The 15,863-nt window shown below is 44.3% G+C and overlaps 2 protein-coding genes across 3 annotated transcripts in view; one reads left to right on the top strand and one right to left on the bottom strand.

Annotated features, from left to right (window-relative positions):
- The window catches only part of DHRS7 (dehydrogenase/reductase 7), a 27,488-nt gene extending 12,274 nt beyond the window's left edge, over window positions 1–15,214 (top strand). The window contains exons 3-7 of the mRNA XM_066629680.1: window positions 3,025–3,131; window positions 5,531–5,770; window positions 6,639–6,761; window positions 10,809–11,024; window positions 13,966–15,214. Coding sequence (XP_066485777.1) covers window positions 3,025–3,131; window positions 5,531–5,770; window positions 6,639–6,761; window positions 10,809–11,024; window positions 13,966–14,001 — 722 coding nt within the window. The 3' untranslated portion in view covers window positions 14,002–15,214. The remainder of the gene's footprint in view (window positions 1–3,024; window positions 3,132–5,530; window positions 5,771–6,638; window positions 6,762–10,808; window positions 11,025–13,965) is intronic.
- The window catches only part of PCNX4 (pecanex 4), a 28,160-nt gene continuing 25,887 nt past the window's right edge, over window positions 13,591–15,863 (bottom strand). For both annotated transcript variants that reach the window (XM_066629662.1, XM_066629669.1), the window contains exon 12: window positions 13,591–15,863. In XM_066629662.1, coding sequence (XP_066485759.1) covers window positions 15,612–15,863 — 252 coding nt within the window. In that variant the 3' untranslated portion in view covers window positions 13,591–15,611.

Here is a 15,863-nt window from a genome sequence, read left to right as displayed (position 1 = left end):
GGAAGGCAGCTCATCTGAGAGAAGGAAACTCTGATCTCAAACCTCCACTACCTTGTGGCTGTATCCAGTTATGGAAAAGGCTTCAGGAGTCAACCTTGAGGCAAAATGCAGAGCTGGAGTCCCTGAGGCCGTTTGCGGCTGTATACAGTCACATTCTGGCAATTCCTGTGATACCACTGGAACCAACCGTATTGGCTTCTGCCTTTCCATTGGGCCATTTCAGCAACGTGGCGAGGGGGGATTTGCTGCATGGGTAACAATCTATCCTCCATATTTACTTTACCCAGTCTTCGCGCACTGGAGAGGACATTAACCACCATTCAGAGTGCGACATCATAGTCTTCCGAGACTGAAGTACAGCAGCCATAGGATGTGGTGATGGCATCTGGCTTAGAGGCCTTTCACAGGGGCTTGGAGAGCTTTGTGGAGGAAAAGTTGATTGAAAGTTACAAATCCTTGGCCTGATTTTACGTTTTACGAAGAGAAATATTTTGTCTTGTTTTATTTTGGCTTTGCCCAACCAACTGTTGCAAGTGGGACAGCTGAGCAGGGGAGGTTAGGAGATATCCAGTCCCTTCACATAACAGTTCTTGCAGTTAGTAAGAAAGCCAGAAGGTTAAGGGTGAACATGCATCACCTCTATGGCAAGGGACACTACCCTGGAGAAAAGAGGTAATCTGCCATGTACCTGTCCATAGTATGAATCTTTCTGGCTAAGACCACTAACAAGATTTCTAATGCTTTTGTAGTTTTCCTTAATGAGCAGTGGTACCATTTGTATAAAATACAGTACTAGTGGGTCAGTGTTGTTGTTGTTATCTAGGACTATTGTAAGAAAAATGAGTTGAATCCAAAGATTACTCCTGCATCAGGTATGTTGAATGGATGTGCCATGGATCCCCCCCCCCAAAAAAAACCCACCCCACGCCACAGTATGGATCTACTCTGATAAGGAACATGCATCAACATGATAAATAACATTTATGAACTATTCTCTCTTTCAAGTTGCACAGGGCACTAAGTGAACATTGCATTCTCTCATTTATCCTTATATTCACTTATTTCAAAGATTTTTATACTGTAACATAAGTGAGATCAAGGGATGGGACAAAGTTGGTTTAGGAACTTGTGACTGAACTAAGGTTTCCGTGGACGTCACCCCAGTCCAAATCCCAGTATTTCATCTGCTGCTCTATTTATTGTTCCTTACTGTTGTCTGTATGTGGCCTCTAAGAATTGAGATATAGGCTATTTTACCTTGTTAATATGTAACAAAATAGCTCAGAGCTCCAACTAGAGTGTACCCTGTGGGGAAACTGATCTGAGTTGGCCTGACTTTCTTTTCCTTTCCTGAAACCAAAGTGGGGGAAGAGGGGATATCTGAGCCACTTCCAACAGTAGCATTTGGGCACTGAACCAAATGTGGTGATTGCTTCCAGGTTCTCCGTAATAGCTGGTATGTGGGGCAAAGGTGGTAGTTTTGCAGTGACTGGTTTGACCTTTAGAACTCTGCTTTCTACATTGTATTTTAACTAATAAAACAGAATTCAGGCCTGCTTGGTTTATGGAGTCTTTAGAGAGCTGATCATTAACAAATCCTGTAAACATACAGGACTCTTGCATTCTAACGTGTAACTGATGAAAAATAATAGGTCTGAGCCAGACTGTGCCTCAGCATTTTAAAGTCCCAAGTTCTTGAAGAGAAGCAGAAGTCCAGTGAAGGTTGGGACTGACCTTGGCCTCTTGGAATTGTCAGCTGAGCTCACATTTGAGTAACAGGCTTTGCTCTAAAACTTAAAAAAAACAACTTGTTACTTTCAGTTATCCAAAGTGTCTCCCTTAAAACAACTCAGTTTAGAATAATGTCTGAATGTATTCAAAATCCCTTCAAATGGAACCTAACCCTCATTCAGGCATGTTGGTCTGGTTTAGATGTCTCCTGCTTTAATCATGGTTCTGTGCCTCAGATGCGTATGCATCTCTCCCTTTTGTGAGAAAGGATTTATGATGGAAGTTTAAAGCTTCTTCCCCTTACATGTATAAGGGAGAGGCAGTGTGTTTGGCCAAGGCTGGTAAAGTTGCCTGAAGCTGTAGTTAAACCATGGTTCCATGTGACATCTGAACCAGGCCATTGCTTTAAGCCTTTTCTGCCCAACGTTGCATATACACATCAGGGATCAAATGTGTACACCTGTGGGCTGGGCAGAAATGGGTTAAGCCTGTTTAATCTATGTGGAAGAACAGTCCCGGAGCAAAAATAGGATTTGTGAGATCAGTCATGAATATGACACCATTTACATGGATTTATTTTCATTTCATGGAGAAATCTGCTTTGCTCACTAGCTTCCAGCCCTCTAGGTACACGAATGGTCTTGTTCTGTGTCCTTACATGTGTGTCCAAAGAGAAACCCTTAACTAGCCTAGGGCCTCGTCCTATCCGACTTTACAGCACTGATGCAGCTGTGCCAATGGATGTATCCTGTAGTAGAAGGGCAATCATGGAGGCCTCCTCAACAGAATGTTTGTTCCCTTACAAAGGGGCTGCATTGCGGTTGCCCCAGCACAGGAAAGTTGGTTGGTTGGGCCTTCAATTAAATTCCATAGCCTCTTCAGCTACAGTATTTGATTATATTTTTCCAATGTCTTGCATGTGTCAGTCCCACTGCAGTAAGAACCAAATTGAATTGTGTATATTTCTTTTTTTTTTTTTTGTCCTTAATAAAATTAAACAGTTGTGTTTGTTGCATCAGAATGAATCCCCTAAAGTGCTACTTACTCTCTTTGAAAACTCTGATGGCATTGTTAAGTAACCATAACTACCCTAAATGCAATATGCCTCCTTTATTAAGTTGGCAGTACCAGCATTTACCACCCTCACATAACATCTTGTCTGTAACCTGTATGTTCAGCCTGCTGTTGCATGCAAAGATCTATGGGCTATTATAAACAAAACAAAAAACATAATTCCAATTGTTTGTTTAAAAAAAGTGGTCTCTCTCTCTCTCTCTCTCTCTCTCCATTTAGAAATCAGCCGCTTAGGTGATAAAGACATCCTTATTGTGCGACTCGATTTGACTGACATGAGTTCCCATGAATCCGCAACAAAGACTGTTCTCCAGCACTTTGGAAAGGTACTTCTTCCCCGTTCAGCTTTATGTTTATGTTGGGGTTACTTTTGCCCAGTGCTTTTGCCCGGTGTTTATCTGGCTAAGGGCAAGTAATGGGCATCAAAGGCCACAGCTATGTTGTCTTATTTTAATAGTTAAAATTAAAGAGAGGGACCTAGTTAGCACTTTGGGGCTGTTCCCGGTTCTGGCTCAGCTCTTGGCTGTCCAGGTGCTGACCATGGCTGCAGGTGTCTTTGCCTAGCTTAGGGCAGTGTGCCAACTGCATCCCTCATTGAGTCACTCAGACTTGGTAAAGGTGATTCAGGCCACTGAATCTATGCACCATTCATGATTAGAGTACTGCAGCCCACTTTCCATGGGTCTGCCCTTGAAGACCATCTGGAATCTCCAGTTTGAGCAGAGTCCCTACATGTATTTTAACTGGCAGGAGGCATTTCCATCAGGTGATGCCATTGCTATGCTAATTGCCCTGGCTACTGGTTTGTTTTTGAGTGCAGTTGACACTGCATGCAATTGCAGTGTCTTGGCAGTATCCTTGCAGTGTTAATTGCAGTTAACACCTGTAAAGCCCTAAATGGCTTAGAATTGTCTCCTCCCATCCTTTGCTGTCTATTCCTTGAGGTCACCTGAAGAGCTCCTCTCAAGTTTTGTCATCATCAGGTTGGTTTGGCAGGAATCAAAGAGCCTTCTCTATTGTGGTGCCTACTGGGTGGAATTCCCTGCTCCCCAAAATGAGGTTGGGCTCCACCATGTTGGTTTCCTTTTTGCCCTGCCTTTGAACCATCATCCTTCCTTGCCTTGATGTAATGTTCCATTTTTGGGGGGAGGGGGGTGACTTTTTAATTTTTTTGTTTTATGAGGTCTGTTATTGCTGTGTTTTAGTAATGTATCATTTTGCCTTTTGTTCTTGTTTTCTTTGCGAGCTACCTTGGAGGTGGGGAAAAGATGGGATAAAAATGTCAAATATCAGAAGCTGATTTTAAATGCTTTTTGCTGCGTGGCGTAAAGGGATGCAGTGGGCCCTCCTTACCTGTGGGCTCTGTTTCCATGGATTTGAGCATTCACAGGTGTTGAGTCAACTGGAAGTCACATTGAGTTCATATTATGACTTCCAGTGTCCGGGTGGCCTTTTGGGAACCTCAAGAGAACCAGGTGTGCACCCCAGGTAAGTTATTGCAGTGCTGTGCCAGGCCCCCTGAAGATTTAATTATTTGCAGGTTTTGGTATCCACGGGGGGACCGTGTTCCTGGAATGGATCCCCTGCGGATACCAAAGACCCACTGCACTGTTCTAGAAGCAAACCCCAAAGCCTCTTTGGGCAGATGAAGCTGGTGGTGCAGTTTTTCAGATTATTTTGTGTAAGTGTATGTGTATGCAGTAGCGTAGCTAATGAACATGTAGCCTGGTGCAGAGCTCAAAATGATGCCCCAGAAGTGATGTCACAACCAGAAGTGACATCACGCTCGGGCTTTTTAAAAAGTGCAAATTGGGGAGAAACCTGCCTCCTCCCCCAGCAGTCCAAGTGCAAATTGGGGAGAAACCTGCCTCCTCCCCCAGCAGTCCACCGTCCACTTGATCTGCCACCTCCTCCCAGCCAGTGGCATAACTAAAGCATCTACCCGGGGTCAAAGAAGATTTTGTAGCCCCTCCCACAACAAAATCAAATTTAATTAATAAATAAAAAGTGTGCCCTTTATTGGTTAGAGGCAAAGTGATGGTGTAAAGAGGAACAGTCATTTTCTCCCTGCTAAATATAAGATGAGCCCCACTTGAAAAAGTGCCTCTTTATCAGTTAGCAGGAGTAGCTGTATTATGATATATGGAAATGAGAACCAACTCATATCAACACCTTATTGGTTCTGCACTGTGCCCTAATAACATCTCATTGGCTCTCGGAACAGTCAGTCTCATAGGTCAGTTTTGAGTTAAAGAAATCCACTTTTTGTTCCAAAAGGCAGTTGCGTTTTCATTTTCCGGTTAATTGGCCATAACTTTTGATAGAATACAGATATTCTAATGTGGTTTGTTTCATTGCATTCTGCATTAAATTACCTTTCCAATGATATATAACATGATGGTATTATTTGCACATACCACAATTTTCACAATTTTGGCCACTAGTGTCAAGCTCGCTTGTTGCCCCTCTAAAGCTTGTTGCCCGGTGCGACAGCTACCCCCTGCACCCCCTTAGCTACGCCACTATGTGTATGGTGCTGGTCCACCCCTTGTTCCTCACTGTTTTACAAACAGTACAAACAGCTCAATAATTGAACAACAGTGTGTTTCACCATTTGAACTTGATCTCTTCTTTTTCAAAGTGCCTTTGAACTGGTGATACCTATATAAGGGAGAAAGAACTATGGACAGTAAATGCTGAACTTCTCCTTTCTTCTCTGTCAAAGATTGATGTCTTGGTGAACAATGGTGGCCGTTCCCAGCGTTCTCTCTTTGTGGATACCAAACTTGATGTCTACAAGGCTATAATGGATCTCAACTATCTGGGCACAATCTCCTTAACAAAGCATGTCCTGGATCACATGATACAGAGGAAGAAGGGAAAGATTGTCACCAACAGCAGTGTGATGGGCCTCATGGGAGCTCCTTTGGCAACTGGTTATTGTGCCAGCAAACATGCTCTACAGGTAAGCATCTTTTGTGGCCTGCTGTAGGTACATAGTAGAATCCTGAGGCTTGTGACGAGAAGAAAAAATGAGGATGGAAGTTTTTGATTAAGAAGAGAGTCAGCAATCCGAAGCTTCATGTCTTGGTTGTATATCTCTTACGCTTATACTTCACCCTGATGGCATTTCAAACTGCATAAGGGTGCAAAGCAGTGTAAAGTGATCACCTGCTCCCATCACCTGAAATGGCTCCAAAGGGGAGAGCGGTGGGGCAGCTTGCATGCTGTGGCGAGGCTCCTTGCAAAACTTAGTGCTTTGCACACCCTCTAGCTACACCACTGGTGCAAAGTAAGATGTATAATATGTCTAGAAAGGACAGTGTACACCTGAAAGCTCAAGGAAAAGGACTAGTGTACTCTGCAGTTGTGAGCAGACTTTATTATGCTTATTCCCTAGTTTTCAACTGGGGCAGAGCTCCCAAAGCAGCTTACAATTTTAAGTCAACAGAAGGTAATATGCACTGGGGAAAATTTTATAGGTGTTCTTTATGAGAATCTGACTGGGGGGGGGGCAGCTGTGTGCTGTCAAAATGACAGTCCAAAGATGTAGCCCCTTTGTTTGTTTGTTTTTGAGAGAGAGAGAGAGAAATCAAACTTGCTTCTCAACTCAGGAGGGTTGGAGGTGGTAAACCTGTGTCTAGGAATCTGATGAAGATAATATATTGTTGGGTGGGGCATGGGACAACCTTCTATTGCCAGTTAAACTTCAGAAGCATTACTGGGAAACTCTTGGTTGACAGTGTCTCTCTGAGGCGCATAAAATCTATTCCTATGGCAGAAGCACAGGTGTGTCCCAACGTCTTCACTGTCATGCTGCTGTTGCCTCCTAGGGTTTCTTTAACTCTCTTCGACCTGAGCTTGCGGAATATCCTGAGATATGCGTTACAAACATCTGCCCAGGGCCAGTTCAGTCACAGATCATACAAAATGTATTTACTGAAGAACTCTCAAAGGTAAGAATGGGTGAGATGATTGAAATGTTAGTTGCACTTGGAAGAGGCTTGAGCAGCTTTGTGGCAGAATTAGCTGCAAATCCCCCTGTAAGGGCCAGTGGACTGATTGCCCTGAGTCCACTGGCATAGGTAGAGGGGGTGGAAAGCACTAGGTTTTGCAGGGACCCTCATCGCTACATGCAAGCGGCCCCTTCCTTTCAGAGCCATTATGGGCAGGGGGGGAGGGAGAAAAACAGACATTCACCTCTGTTCCCCCCCCCAACTGGAATGGCTCTGAAGGGGAGGGGCTGCTTGCACACCGTGATGAGAAACCCTGCAAAACTTAGTGCTTTCCACCCCCACCAGCTATGCCACTGCATGAGTCCCAACACATAGAATATCTTTCGATTGGGAGAAGAGTAGAAGCTAGGCTGCTTTTCATGGGCAAGAATTTTTCACCTGGGGGAGCCAAGGCTGTCAGGAATTTTTAGCAGCGGTGAAGGTGTTTCTTTTCTTCAGGCTGTGTTTTGGGGAATGGGTTTTGAAATGCTGAACAGAGTGCCCTTCACAGCCAACGCTTTCTCGTTCTCACAAATGTCCTGTGCCTTGTTGACTATTTTGCAGTCCCTTGGTACATCTACAGCCTTTAGTCAGATTTTGTTCTTTCCAAATGCAAAGACTTTGTACACAAGTCACAAACTTGTTTCTACTTAAAATATCAAGCAGAAAAGAATTATAAAATGATTGATTTGTTAACTTTCCTGCACATGGTGTGTATGTGGGGAGGGGAGACAAAATGCCATGCAGCACAATCCTAACTGCATGTTAGGCTGGCGCAAATCACTTGCGCCAGCCTAGGAGGGTTGCAAGCATGCCTTAAAGCATGTTTGCACCTCCTCAGGAGGAAGCTGTGCCAGCGCACGCAGGCGCACTGGAGAATGGAGGCTGCATCCAGCCTCCCCTAGGTAAGTTGCATCAGCTGAGCATGGCTGATGCAGGGTTCGGAGGGGTAGGGAGGAGGCGGGAGGGAGGCATTCTGGGGCAGGGGAAGGCGGGCGGAGGGCAGTCCCAGGGGGCAGCCAGGGGGAGTGGGAGACAGGCTGGGATCCAGCTGTTATGCTGGATCCCAACCCCCGTTCCTGAGCAGCACGGAACGGAGTCACTCCGCTCTCCTCAGGCTTGGGCACCTCAGGAAGTGGTGCAAGTCCAAGGAGATCTATAGAGGCTGCAGTGGCTTACCTGGAGACTGAGCCACTTTGGGCACCTATCCTGCTCTGGATGCAGCGCAAGCCTCTTGGCTTTTCTGTTCCAGCGCAAGATAGGATTGTGCCCTTAGAAGCTCTCGCCAATTACAGCAAAGTGCACAATCAATAGTCAGGGTTAGCCCTGTTGACTCTTGCTTGTACTCCAGGTCTTTTGGCATGAGAGTTCAGTCCTGTTCCCACTCACCCCGCATTTCACAACGTCCATGACACCACTTTTGCTGTCTGTTTGGTAATCAGTTGAAATTAGAGAAGTGACTATTGCAGGAGAATACTGTGTATTTCATTTATTTGCTGATGATGTGGCTAAAAATTTTTGAAAGAAAACTGGAGAAAAGGTCAGTTCCAGATCAGTTACACCAAGTCAGCAATGCTGTTCACCCCAAGCCCAACAAATATTTGTTACGAAATGTAATGCCATGTAATGTACATTTGTTACAAAAGAGGATCATGTAAGATAACCCTGAGTCAATATCTTTTAATCTATCTAAATTGGAAAAAATATTCTTCCAGTCCAATAATGATATAAAAAAGACTTTTAAAAGACCTGTTTTCAGCCATCCGCGAAGATCCCCATGCCATCTACAAACATCTTGAAGCTATTTGCAGCACCATTTTGAAGATCTCTGTGCTATTCACCAACAACGTTTTAAAGCTGTCCATGCCATTTTTAAGGTCTGCTGCATTCAGGATGCCAGCGAAGAACTTCAGAATGCAGCAGAGATTGTCAAAATGGTGCCCATGAATAGCTTTAAGATGGCCATGGGAAGCTTCAAAATAAGGAATAGCTTAAGAATTATTATGTGCCAATCTGAAGCTTCAAACAACCATTTTAAATCTGTCTACATTGTTTGTTGGAGCCATTTTGAAGGTCTCCACTAAGAACATAAGAACAGCCCCACTGGATCAGGCCATAGGCCCATCTAGTCCAGCTTCCTGTATCTCACAGCGGCCCACCAAATGCCCCAGGGAGCACGCCAGATAACAAGAGACCTGCATCCTGGTGCCCGCCCTTGCATCTGGCATTCTGACATAGCCCAATAGCACTCAGAGGGCCTCTGCTGGCTCTTGTTGGCAAGTTAGTTATCCCCTCCCATAGGATCAATGACTCCCTATCTGCAGTTTCAGTATCTGCTGTTGTTTTCAGGAACCTAACTTCAGAGGATAATGAGAATTGACTGTACTATAATTCACACATCGGCTGCATATGGTATACACAGAAGCTGTTACTTGACCCAAATTTCCAACTTTCCAGCACTGATATAGCCATGTCAATTAGTCTGTGGAACTCCTTGCCACAGGAAATAGTGATGGCATCTTGCCTAGATGCCTTTAAGAGGAGGTTGGACAAATATCTGGAGGAAAAGTCCATCACAGGTTACATGTCATGATAGGTATGTGCAAGCTCCTGCTTTTAGTGGTAGGTTACCTCAAAGTGCAGGGGAGGGCACCAGGACACAGGTTGTGTCTTGCTGTCTTGTGTGCTCCCTGGGGCATTTGGTGGGCCACTGTGAGATACAGGAAGCTGGACAAGATGGACCTTCAGCCTGATCCAGCAGGGCTCTTCTTATCTTTTTAGGGGGGGGGGGGAATCATGAAGGCCTCCTCAGAGAGCTCCATTGTGGTTGCATCGTTGCTGGAAAGTTGGATGAGATAGAGCTTTCAGTTGATTAATCAATTAATTAGACCAAATTCTCAAAGTGCCATTAGCATCTGTACACCTCTCACATCGGCTAAGGGATATGCAAACATCCACCAGTGTGTGAGCTGGGATGGTTCCACAGAGAATCAACTCTGAAAATTAATAGTAGATGGCACATGACATAATACAAAATGTTGGAAGGGCTGTAAAGTTGGTACATATGCTTAATTCTTTTCCCCCTTATGTGTCATTTAAGTCTTGAATAATAGTCATAGCCTACTGACAGCACAATCTTATACATGTCTACACAGAGGTAAGCCCCATTAGATTCAATGAGACTTACTCTCAGGAATGCATATATATGATTGCAGCCTGAGTTGCTCTACTCTACATACACACTTAATATGGGAAAGTGTGGACTTAGGTGCATTGGTCCAGTCTGTTTTAGCAAAATGTGAAAAATCTGATAAAGAAAGTTTGTGTGTGGTTTTTGAAAGGGAGATTAGACCAACTCAGGGAGGGAGGTCTGCCATTTGCTACTCCAGGTTCAGTGACAGTCACTGGGGAGGGTTGTGCCCTTCTTGTGTTTGACCAGAGGCACCTGATTAGACATTCTGGGAAACAGGAGTGTGGACTAGTTCGTTGGCCCTGAAGGCTGATGATCCAGCAGGACCTATCTTATATTTTATGCTTGCAGCCACAAGCACAAGAAACCAGTAATGCTAACTGGGCAAAGAGGGACTTTTTCAAGTGGTGCTCCTCTTATATTTATCAGGGGGAGAATAACTGTCCCTCTTCATCCCAGCACAGCGTCTTTTCTAGTGGCCGTTTGCTGGTATTTATTCTGCATTTTTTTTAGATTGTGAGCCCTTTGGGGACAGGGAGTCATATGGCCATTTTATTTTGTCTGTAAACCGCTTTGTGATTTTTGTTGTTGTTGAAAAGCAGTATATAAAAATTCTTAATAATCTAAGAAAGAATTTTGTTTACAGTGGTGATAGGCTTAGTGTTTAGTGTAATAATTGTAATGCAAGAATCTCATGGTGCACAAGTGATTCAAAGATTATTTTGCCTTGTCAAATATTCTGTTGCAGCACCACTTGAATTTTCTTGTACATATTAATTTTCTCCTACTTACCTCTTTGCTGTCCCCACCTTTTCCAGGTAAATGAAACTGTTGGGGACCAGCAGCACAAAATGACAACTGAGCGTTGTGCCCGTCTAACTTTGGTTAGCGTGGCTAATGAACTGAAGGAAGCCTGGATCAGCGACCAGCCATATTTGGCGGTCTGTTACCTCTGGCAATATGCACCCACATGGGCCTGGTGGCTACTGAACCGTATGGGAAGGAGACGCATACAGAACTTCAAGAGTGGAGTGGTATGTTCTTGGAACAGTATCTTTTTTCCATGTCACCTTATCACCGTAGCCTGCTATGTTTGAATAGATGTACATGATGTACTTTGAATCCTCAAAAGGAAGGAGGGGGGGGAGGTAGCAGGTAAAGGAGGGCAGAGATGTGAGCAGAACTGGAGTGGGAGTCCCACTTGAGATGAGCTGTTGGACCACTGTCACTGTGCAGCATCCTTGGGTAACTGCTCGGGCCACCTTTTGTCACCAGGTACTACCTAGGGAGGATTGAGCCTCTGTGCCCTGCACTACCCTGATGACCGCCATCTTTTTTAAATCCACGATGCCCAAGACAGCATGATTGTGCTGTTGGGTTGGGGGCATCATCTTGTAAATTTAAAAGGTGACAACTGTCGAGAAGTCGTCTGTACTACTGCTGTCCCGCAAACGTAAGCGCCTCCAGGTTTGGGAAGCTCGTTACAACATAGGAAGGTGTCCACTGAAGGCACTTTGCTGAAGGCCTTTTGAAACCTGGAACTTGCCCTGTAGACTTTGCAGCAATTCAAGCGGGCATGCCCATGCAGTTGAACACTTCTGCACCAAATGGCTCACTCCCCCCCCCCCGCCAGCTCATGGTACCAGGCATCCATCCTCACTGCTAGCATATGACTCCTTCTGCACCTGCTCTTTGTGGCATCCCCATGGCCCATATGGATGTAGCTCTCTCTGCCTTGTGCAATCAGCCTCTTTAATTGTGATCTTCTGAAAAGGAAAAACGAGCTCAGTGGTGCTTGCTACAAGAGGTAAAGTAGCATCAGAAACACAGAGTGCTTCAGGTCCCTCCCTCCGTCACATCCTTGGAGTTTGCCTGTGCCATCTGTCTCACCACCAGCATGCAGTATGCAAATATTGCACAAGAGTGCAGATTTATAGCAAGGCAGCCCTCAGTAAAGACAGCCTCCCTCTCTTCATACTAACTATATCTTTCTGTATCGTGTATCAAAGCCCATGTGTACCAGTGCTGTTTACAAGGTCCTTGACAGGATTCTTTTGCTGTATCAAACACCTCTTGGAAAGGGTTCTCAGTTTTCTGGTGTAGCTTTTCAGTGGCTGTAGTGGAAAGCAGTAGGGTGAAATCAGGAGTCATACCGTGACTCACTGGATCTCCCCTCAAGCTGCTTATTTCATTATTCAAAACGTGATACAGTAATGCTGCTAGGGCTGGGGGCTGGGGATAAGAATAGGCCCTCAGTTTGGCTGTACTTGTAGTAAGAGGCGACTAAACAGCCACCGGGTAGATGGGACTCGTCAGCCTGGGAAGCAGCTCATCTGAGAGAAGGAAAACTCTGATCCCAAACCTCCACTGCCTTGTGGCTACATCCAGTTATGGAAAAGGCTTCAGGAGTCAACCTCGAGGCAAAATCCGGAGCCGGAGTCCCTGAGGCAGTTCATGGCTGAACACAGTCACGTTCTGGCAACTCCTGCGACGTCGCTGGAACCAACCGTATTGGCCTCTGCCTTTCCATTGGACCATTTCAGCGACGTGGAGAGGGGGGATTTGCTGCATGGGTAACAGCCTATCCTCCATACCTACTTTACCCAGGCTTTGCGCACTGGAGAGGACACTCTGTTCCAGAACCTCCATTCAGAGCGTGACACCATAGTATTCCGAGACTGAAGGATGCCAACTCAATGCTGCTAGACAGGAATGTCCCAAATGTTCAATCAAGGGCATTTTAAATATCAAACTCCCATGCTCAACACATATGAGCACAGTTGTGGCAAGCAGAGCCCTGATTGCATAGCTGGGGAACTCAGGCATGCAGGATTGTGTTTCATCCCAATCCTGCAAGTAAGTGGCTTTAAAGCTTATTTAACTTCATCTTTCTAATCAGTGTTTTAACAGTGGGTTGGTCATGCCTCCCTGCCTGTAATCCTTTTGAAGGCTTATCTGCACCTCCTGTTGCTTCCACTTCAGTGCAGCAGGAAAGTACCTCCAAAGATGGGATATAATGGTGTGGGAGGACCCTGTGCTAACACTGTCCTACACCTAGTGGGGTTGACAGCAGTTTAATAACACTAGGCTACCATTTGATCCCTTGTTGCAGGTTTGGAATCCCAAGGCGATATAGATTTCCTGAGTTGGCTGTCATCGCAATGGACAGCCACATCAGAGAATGCCGTCATTTGGAATTTCTCAAAGAAAGCCCATTTCAGAATGTAGCTTTATCAAAACTGAGCTGGAAAGCACAGGCTGTTGAGCTGGGTGTGCCCTTTCACTTACCCATACAGCCTTAGCTTTGGAATATATGGAATTTGAGCATACACGTTTCTTGTCACAGTAAATGCAAAAATATGCTGTGATAATTTAAGGCACTAGTTGTGACTTACGACAATGTTACAGCTGTATCTGCTCCTTATTGTTCGGGGGGGGGGGTGCAGTCAATGGCACTGTTGGGTTAAGTGCAGTTGTGAAATATTGTAGCAGATTAGCTTGGATTGCTCATCTTGAGCCAGTAATGCAAATGAAGCAACTATCTAGTCTCCAAAGGATCAGGTTCAATTTGGGAAGATCCACTAGGACAATTGACCAGCCACAGTGCAACACAGTTCAGGGGGGAGGGGCTAGAGCTCAGTGATATAGTGCCTGTTTTTCTGCATGCACAATGTATGGGACTCAGTTCCTAGCACTGCCAGTCACAGTTATCTTGGATTCAAGGTGTCACCAAGTCCTTGCAGCATCACTACAAATCAAACTATTGGGCTGGATGGTATTAGGTAGTATTACACATTCAGTGGACGCAGCTGCAGTACACCTTATCACACTGTGGCCCTAAACACTGCTTCTCTGTGTGGTCTAACTATTTCCAATGTATACTCTGCCTTTTTTTAAATATATGAGTGCAACATAATGTAGAGGAGAAGAATTTAGAGCTGTCTTTGATTAAGGACTGTGCTGTTTATGTTGCAGGATGCTGATGTTGCTTACTTCAAGAAGATTTCGTGAAGGAGGAGCACATCCACAACTTCTTAGAACCGACAGCTGTGCAGGAAAGATAATTGGGAAGCTTTTTGCCTTCAAATGCTTTACTTTTAAAAAAATGTACTGCTTTACTTCTGGCCAGGATATCATGCCTGTTTCATCTGTCAATATTTCTATATAACTCTGCATAGCTAAGGAAATTATCTACTTTTTATGGCAGTGTCTTATGCTGCATATGCTATTTCAATCCTACAGTGAACATTTAGAGCTGCACCATTCCAAGGAATTTCTCAAAAGCTGTGTGAGTAACATGAATAACCAAAAACTTCATAATTCTTATCTCACCCATATCAGGCTACAAAAACTTTTGTTAAAACATGATATAAGACCAAATCCACTATTTCTAGTTTATTACTGTGTGGTGCTAATAACCAAGGCAGTAAAAAAAATGCTGGTATCTTCCATGGAGAGCGCCTTGCAATTTTGTCTCCAAAGACAGCTGCTCTGTTCCTTCTGCTTTTCAGTTTTGTAAGCAAGATAAATGTCCTTAAAAGTGACAAAGATGATATATAAATGGAATATGAAAATCTTGCTACTCAAGGGTCAATTCCAGTGAGATAAGAGTATGGAGTCCTGCTTTCAAGTCCTCATTCAGCCACTGTACGTGCTGGGAGACTTTGGTCAAGTGCCTAATCCGTATCGTGGATTTGCTATGATTTGCTAAAAGCGAGGGGAGAAGCGCTATGCATACCATCCTGAGCTCTTTGTAGGAAAGGTGGGGCATAAGAACAATAAAATGCAAGGAAAATGATATGGATTTTTTCAGGAATGATCCATGTTTTTTTCAGGAAGCAGGATGACACAGCTGCCATTTCCTACCTGCAGAAAAGCCAAATGAATTTGCAATTCTAAGGCTTCCTATGAACTCTCATGGAAGAAACATTTACATATACTGCATGCAAAATCAGTATTCAGGTACAAACTTGTTCCTGGCCCTGTGAACTTTGGTCCCATGTTTTTCAGTATAACTCCATACTTTTATAGACCTATATAGGATTACAGCAATTCTTTTTCTACTTGACATTTTGCTACTCCCTGAAGAACTGCTTTTTACCAAAATAGCATCCAAATTACAGGACTCTCAACAAAATACCTTTTTGTTGTTGACTGAGATGTGTATTAAGTGTTTCTTCATGTATTGCTTTTGACAATGAAAATAAAGTATATAATGTAACAATGATGATCCAGTCTTATATATCAAATTAAGAAGATCACTTTCCCATACACCTTCATAATAATTCTGTGGTTTATGTACACAAATAGATTGTAACTTGCCATCTAGAGCAAATCACCTGTCAAGATACTGATTAAAAAAAACAACAAAAAACAAAAACCCTGCACAGAAGACATTAGAGAGCATATTGCCTACACAAGGCCTTCTCCCAAGATCTGCAGCATCTCCCAATTTTAGCCACACAGGATCAGAGGCCCAAACACTTCTGGTGTTGAAAGAGGCACAGTCAAACTCTTGCCAAGAGAACTGCGCGTTCTCTAGCAAATGAGCTTTCCTTGCTGTCCATTTCAGTTCAGAGACACTGTTTGAGGAACTAAATGCAACATAACTGTGTCAAGTCCTACAGCAAAGGCACATGGAGTGGTTCAGAGGAATAAACAGGATACCCAAGGGGAGGGTCCGCTGCTTGTATAGTCAGGTTCCTCAGGAGGACAGGATGTGCTTGGATACTGTAGCGTTCCTCATCATCGTTGGTGGCATAGAGCAGCTCCCAAGAAAGATTTGCCCACTGTCCTCTGACAGCTTCGCCATTCAGTTTCCCCACTCGTACCAGGAATTCCTGAAGGGTAAGCACCCTGCCTGTGTAAACACC

The sequence above is a fragment of the Tiliqua scincoides genome, chromosome 1 (assembly GCF_035046505.1).
Source record: "Tiliqua scincoides isolate rTilSci1 chromosome 1, rTilSci1.hap2, whole genome shotgun sequence".
Lineage (NCBI taxonomy): Eukaryota > Metazoa > Chordata > Lepidosauria > Squamata > Scincidae > Tiliqua > Tiliqua scincoides.
The sequence above is the reverse complement of the archived record's forward strand: the minus strand, read 5'-3'. Positions and strand labels throughout refer to the sequence as shown.